This window comes from Nicotiana attenuata, unplaced genomic scaffold, assembly GCF_001879085.1.
Source record: "Nicotiana attenuata strain UT unplaced genomic scaffold, NIATTr2, whole genome shotgun sequence".
Lineage (NCBI taxonomy): Eukaryota > Viridiplantae > Streptophyta > Magnoliopsida > Solanales > Solanaceae > Nicotiana > Nicotiana attenuata.
Window position 1 is genome coordinate 618,098 of NW_017670340.1, and position 7,439 is coordinate 625,536.

Sequence of the window (7,439 nt, forward strand, 5' to 3'; positions counted from 1 at the left end):
GCATCTAACCATTTGATCACCTCTTTCTTTACAACTTCTTTCATGTTAGGGTTCAGCCTTCGCTAGTGTTCCCTGGAAGGTCTGTGCCCTTCTTCCAAGAGAATCTTATGCATGCAGAAAGCTGGGCTGATACCCTTTATATCTGCCATGGTCCAACCAATGGCCGTCTTGTTATCCTTTAGTACCTGCAAAAGCTGCTCTACCTGCACATCTAGAAAACAAGATGATATAATAATAGGTAATGTCGAATCAGTGCCTAGAAATGCATACCTGAGATGATCTGGGAGTGGTTTCAGCTCCAACTTGGGTGGTTCCTCTATTGATGGCTTGGCTGGAGGAGTGACCCTTTTCTCCAGCTCCAGGGACTCGAACTGAGGTTCCCTTGAACAAAATCCTCAGCCTTCCAATGCCATTACCCATTCAGCTAACCCCTCGCCATCCATTTCGTCTAAGTTTGTCAAGCATGCCTCCAATGGGTCCCCCACAGTCAGGGCCCTATCATCCTCTTGCAGAATTACATCAACTGCTTCCACTAGAGAGCAATTTGCATATACGCTGGGTCTCCTCATTTATTGTTGAACGTTGAATATGACTTCTTCATCATTCAATCTCATTTTAAACTTCCCAGTTTCACAATCTATCAGTGCTCTCCCGGTGGCTAAAAATGGTCTCCCTAAAATAAGGGGTATCTCCTCATCCACCTGACAGTCCAGAATCACAAAGTCTGCAGGGAACACGAACTTCCCCACTTGCACCAGCACATCGTCAAGAATACTTGTAGATCTTTTCACAGTGCGATCAACCAGTTGGAGTAACATCGATGTCGGCCTGGCCCTGCCTATGCCCAATTTGGTGTATATAGCCAGCGGCATCAAATTTATGCTAGCTCCCAAATCACATAATGCCTTTGCAAAGGCATAACTCCTAATAGTGCACGGAATAGTGAAGCTACCTGGATCGGACATCTTTTGGGCTATCGGTTTTGCCACCACTACGCTGCAGGTTTGTGTTAGAGTTACGGTGGATAGATCTTGAAAATCAAACTTCTTTGACATTAAATCTTTCATCATCTTGGCATAACCGGGCATCTCCCTCAAGGCATCCATTAATGGAATATTCAATTGGATTTGACGCTGCATCTCCATAAACTTTTTGTATTGGTCTGCCTTCTTTTTCTTGACCAGTCTCTGAGGAAAGGGTGCAGGGATCACCCTTTGGGCACTACTGGCTGGCTTCTCATTGTTAGGAGTGTCTGGCACAAGAGGTGCCACCTGTTCCGCAACTTGCTCGGTCTCCTATTCTTTGCCTTTACCCTCCTGACTCTGCTCAACCACTACTTCAGTGAGTTCCGCTGGCCGTTCTTCCTCTAATGGCACTGGAGTAGCTGGTGTAGTGTTCTTGTTGGCCCGTGCAATTTCCTGTTCTCAATCTAAATCTCTACCATTCCTTAAACTGACTGCCATTAGCTGATTTGGGTTTTTCTCCTTGGGATTAATGTTTGTGTCTGCAGGTAAAGTTCCTGGAGTGCGGTTGTTCAATGCCATGGACAGCTGACCCAGTTGTGTTTCAATATTCTTGATGGCTGAATCATGGACTGCCAATTTTTCCTGCACTCTGTTATTTGTCCTAATAAGTTGTTGAAGCATAACTCTAATTTCCACCATGTTCTTGTCTTGCTGCTGAGGGGGTGGTTGATAAGCCAATTGTTGCTGATTTTGCTGTGGATAACCCTGTGGTTTCTGATAAGGTACGGGCACTAATTGATTTTGAGGGTGCATACCCCCAGGCTGCTGCATATTAGGCCTGTACTGCTGATTATGTGGCGGTCTCCACTGTTGTGCTCCTTGTCTCTGGCGCCCATAATTGTTGACATAGTTCATATCTTCCTGGACCCCTCGGTTTTCGCCTTCTCCGCTCCATGAACAAACATATGACTGATTAATACATGGTGTACATAATCCTCCATTCATTGTATCAACAATGTGCACCTGTTTTGTACCCATCTCATCAATCTTCTTTGTTAGTAAGCTCATCTGGGTTAGGAGTGTGGCCATGTTTTCTTCCTGCGAATTGTTGAGATCCAATGGAATGGAAGGTATTATGGGAGTTTGTGTTGCACCTCTAGTCATCCACCCTGCATTTTGTGACATCTTGTCTAAGAGAATTTTGCACTCGTTAAATGTTTTGCTTAAGAACGCACCTCCAGCTGAAGCATCCACATTAGCCTTCAAGATATCAGTTAGACCCATGTAGAATCTCTGGCCAAGCATCTGATCTGGAATGCCATGATGAGGAAACTTCACAAGCGTCCCTTTAAATCTCTCCCAAGTTTCCTGCAAGGACTCCGTGGACTGCTGCCTAAATTGTAATATGGCATCAATTTGCTGTGCAGTCTTGTTAGGTGGGTAGAACATGTTCAAGAACTGCTTGACTAATTCCTCCCAAGTGGTGATAGAGTTGATAGGGAGCGAATTTAACCAAGTCTGAGCTGCCCCGGTTACTGAGAATGGGAACAAGAGCAGTTTGATAGCTTCAGGGGTTACATTGGGTTGCCTTTGGGTCATGCAAATTGACAAAAAAAATTTCAAGTGTTGTTGCGGGTCTTCAATGCTTGACCCGGAGAACAATCCCTTATTCTGCAGTAGATACAGCATGTTGTTGGTGATTTGGAATGTCTCCGCTTGAATTGCAGGCACAGCTATGGCAGTGGCCAGATTGTCAGCTATAGGTTGTGCCCAGTCATAAAGTGCAGCCTTTGGCACAAGAGGTGCCACTCCCCTGACTTCCAGGTCAACTTGCTCATTCCTGTTGTTTCCGTTGGCGTTGTTCACGTCACCCATATCAAATTCGGGTTGGTTCGTTGGTTGAGTTTGTTGAAGTCCTTTGTTGGCACGGTTCAATGCCCTGAATATTTTCTCGGGGTCTGAGAGTCCTTCTATTAGTTCTCCAGTCCTCGAAGAATTTCTAGGCATACACCTGCTTCCCACAAGATTTCAACCGTTAGAATTTCAATGTAAAGATTGGTAAAGAGAAAACGGATTACACTTGGAATCTTTGTATTTCTTTCAATTGTAATTGATAACACCGTTAGTTCCCCGGCAACGGCGCCAAAATTTGATCACGCTCAACTAAGTCTCACAAAAGACTATGCGGGCGTTGCAAATATAATCCGAGTATTATTGCCCAGAGTCGAACCACAGGGAACTAACCTATCAATCACTACTGTCAGATTTACTAAATTCACACAATCTGTTTTCCCAAACTTTTTGATTCACAATGGTTGATTTTCTAACAACTAAGATTGAAAGTAATTAACAGCTGAAAATTAACTAACCTTGATGTGTAAACAGTAGAAATAAAGTCTAGGCAATGGTTTCCCCCGTTGGTACTTTACATGGTTGTCTATGTCCTATAATTATGATTTAACTATCTCTAACAATCATGAACTCTCCATATATCATAATTCTTTCTCAAGTAATTATAATAATCTACTAGACGCACTTTCTCAAGCTACGCTAGCTACTTGCACAATACGGTTCACTTAGATTGCACCCGGGATTTCGTTATCTCTAATCCAACCCCTAAACCCTCGGTTATGACTCCCGTCTATACTCCGGGAATGATGTTGTTCATACAATCACCTAAATATGCACTCTCTCAAAAAGATACATAATAAATAGGAACGGATAATTGAGGGCCCTATCAACTATTCCACAATCAAAACATAGATGAACAATTAGAGATTAATAATCAAATCTAATTATATTGATAACACAACCAAGTTATTCCCAACGGGTTCCACCAAAACCTTAGATTAAGGTTTTTAGCTACTCATGACAATGGGAAAATCAAATACTAAAAGATTCATAATCATAAATGGCAAGAAAATAAAGAAGAATAGAAATAATGATGTTTTGGGTGATCTCTCACACTTGTTTTTCTTGCCAAAATACTCTCTAATAATGTTACATGCCTCCTTTGAGTGAGTTCTAGTGTTTAAATAGGGGTTTGGGCTAAGAATTTCGGAATTTGCACTTTAGTCCTTTAAGTTTCTGTCGCCTGCCGCGGTCCTACCGCGCCCACGCTGGGACCGCAGCCAAATGGCCTCTCTGAATCTCCTCTGACAGCTCACCGCGGTTCTACCGCGCCCACGCTGGGACCGCGGCAGTTCACCTCCAGGCCTCGTTTGTGTATTTCAAATGATTCACTTGATGACTTTGATGCGATTGGCTTCTTTTTCTTCCATAAATGATACAAAACCACTCCATAGCCTTATTCTAATGTATGTAACCTGCAAAACATGAAAAGCACTAATAAGAGCATTTTGCTATCACTTTTACAATAAAAACTCTACAAGAAAGTGGTTCTTTTGGGGCTTAATCATAGTTCAATTCACCTATTATTAGTTCTTTTGCACTAGATTTTTTTCTGGCCGGACAGTTTCAAATTATGTTTTTTATTCAGTCACCATTACATCATGCTGATTTATTACTTAGTATTTCTAAAATCTTGATCTTTGATTTAAATGGCTTAGATTGGATTTGGGTGTCCGCAACATCCGATTCCGGCCACGGACATGAGACTAATTTTCTGGCAATTTCTCTTATTTCATCAGTTGATTTATTGTTGCTATTGTTGCTCCATGTTTAGAACTTATTATTTAGCCAATTTTCTGATATTTTATAACGCTCTTATTTTAATAATGAGTTTTTTGGATCTATGTGATTCCGTTATTTTTACCGTCGATTTGAAGTATCATCTTTATATTCGGGCTTGCTTCTTTTTCAACCACACAAATTTTATCATTTTCCCCTTATAAAATCAAAAGTAAAGACAATTATTCAAAATATAAATCCATGTAATGTATCTGTTGAAAATTTAGATAAGTGATACGTGATAAAGTCGTATTTTGAGTAAAAAGCAAATTGACATGAATTATTTACAATTTGTCCCAATTTGATATATGGCTGATCAGTTAAAGCTCTAGGAAAACTAACATTTTATGGCATTATATTTTGGAGGAGTTTTACTGTAATATATAAGGTAGACAACTGAACCTGATATATTTAACGGGCCTTTGTAGCCCCTTCTGAATCGTATATTTTCGCGCTGCCGAACGCTCATGAACCACAAAATCGTCCGATGTTCAAGTAAGTTGTTCGTTAGAGAACCGAAATCCTGTATAAACTCTTTGGTCCAGTAAAAATGAGACGGAAAAACCTCTTTCGAGCTGCTAAAGCTCTTATTACTCAGGAATCAGAACGGTTCAATCCATTGTGCATTTTCGAGGATAAAGGATGGTTAATGGAAGTATAAACAAATTGCCCGAAGACTTGGTATATTGTATACTATTACGATTCCCGGTGAAATCTCTCATGCGATTCAAATGCATATCTCAAGTTTGGTACCATTTCATACAATCCACCACTTTTATAAATCTTCATCTCAACCGCACAACAAGCGTAGAAGACGAATTCATTCTTTTCAAGTACTCCATCAAAGAAGATGCAGAAGAATTTAAAAATGTCTTGTCTTTTCTTTCTGGTCATGATGATGATGCTCTTAACCCTCTTTTTCCAGATGTAGACGTGTCATACATGGCCTCCAATTGTAGTTGTACTTTTTTCCCACTCATCGGTCCTTGTAATGGTTTGATTGCTTTGACAGATTCCATAACCACAATCTTAATTAATCCGGCTACTAGAAATTTCAGATTGCTCCCACCTAGCCCTTTTGGTTGTCCATATGGTTACCATCGTTCTGTTGAAGCGCTTGGGTTTGTCTTCGACTCGATTGCGAATGACTATAAAATTGTTAGGCTTTCTGAAGTGTTTTGGGATCCTCTTAATGATTATCCTGGTCCTAAAGAGAGTAAAGTTGATATATATGATTTGAGCATTGATTCTTGGAGAGAACTGGATTGTGAACAGTTGCCATTGATTGATAGGGTGCCTTGTGCTGAGACATTTTACAAGGAAGCGGTTCATTGGTTTGGAACTATATATTTGACTATGGTGATTCTTTGTTTTGACGTGAGCACTGAGGTTTTTCGTAATATGAAAATGCCTCGTACTTTTATTTTGGACAACGCGCAATTTCCTGGCCTTGTAATCTTAAGCGAGTCTCTAACATTAATATGTTATCCGAACCCAAGCGCTATTGATCATATGCAAAAAGTAACGCACATTTGGGTGATGAAGGAGTATGGAGTAAGCGAGTCTTGGATTTTGAAAGACATAATTAGGCTTCCTCCTATTGAATATCCGTTAGATATTTGGAAGAATAATTTATTGCTGTTTCAAAGCAAAAGCGGACTTTTGATTTCCTATAATCTCAATTCCGATGAAGTAAAGGAACTCAAATTAAATGGTGTTCCTGGAAGTATGAGTGTTAAAGTTTACAAGGAATCCTTAACTTCAATCCCAAGAGGGTTGAAATTATAAAGACGGTTTATTGTTTCAAATTTGATGAATTAGCACCTAAATTTTGACAACTTTTTTTCCCGAAGATTTTAATTATATTGTTTTATAAGGTGGCTTGTTCACTAAATTATGCTAGTTATGACAAAGGCTTGCCATGTCGTATAATTAGAATTCTTCATATTATTTATTTTCACGTGCATCGATAATTCTGTATCCAGTTAAAATTATTAAAAATTACAGCATATTATCAATCTCTTATTTTTTGTAAGTAGATAGGTATCGTAATTATGATATATATATATATTTTCAATATCCACTACAAAAAACATTGCGACTGTCAAATCAGTTGCAAATCGGTTGAAAGTAGTGTTTTTTCGATCGATTTGCGATTGAAAAGTGTCAGTCGAAAAACACATGGTCGAATATATTTGCGATTGAATCAGTCGAAAATTACGACGGATTCAGTCGCAAATCGAAAAATGTGGGGATATTTGAAATTAAGCATTTGCGACTGAATAAGTCGCAAATTTAGGGACTGATTCAGTCGCTGATCAAAGTTAAAAATAAATATAAATAAAAAGTTTCGATTGATTCTGTTGAAAAACTAAAACTAAAATTAATTAATTAATTATTCTGATTGAAACAGTCGTAAATATTGGTTGTTAATTAATTAAAAATATCATAAATTCTCCATTTGCGAGTGATTCCGTCGCAAATATTAATCAAATATTGTTAGAAAATTTCAATATGCGACTCAATCAGTCATAAATATGGGTAAATCATGGTGAAATTTGTGTCGCATTCAGTCGCAAATCTTGGCATTTTTAAGTAGAATCCTGTTGTATCTTTATTACACCATCCGCCAAATAAAACACCTACCAAACACCTAACAATTAACTAAAAACCTAATATAACAATCCAAAATCTAATATCTACTACAAAACGAACAGTAATATTTTATAACAATGCAACCAACTAATGAAACAACCAACTATCAAACAACATAAATTAAATTTG

The 7,439-nt window shown here is 38.9% G+C and overlaps 2 protein-coding genes across 2 annotated transcripts; one reads left to right on the forward strand and one right to left on the reverse strand.

The window, feature by feature from the left end:
• Positions 1-569: 569 nt before the first annotated feature.
• On the reverse strand, positions 570-1,055 carry LOC109238094. The gene is made up of 2 exons (XM_019404527.1): positions 756-1,055; positions 570-701 (listed from the first exon to the last, which is right to left on the reverse strand). Exons 1-2 carry the CDS (start codon positions 1,053-1,055, stop codon positions 570-572), a joined length of 432 nt encoding a protein of 143 aa, XP_019260072.1.
• Positions 1,056-5,035: 3,980 nt separating this feature from the next.
• LOC109238098 (F-box protein CPR30-like) lies at positions 5,036-6,667 on the forward strand. Its single transcript, XM_019404532.1, has one exon. The coding sequence runs from the start codon at positions 5,298-5,300 to the stop codon at positions 6,441-6,443; it is 1,146 nt and encodes a 381-aa protein (XP_019260077.1). The 5' UTR covers positions 5,036-5,297; the 3' UTR covers positions 6,444-6,667.
• Positions 6,668-7,439: the final 772 nt, after the last annotated feature.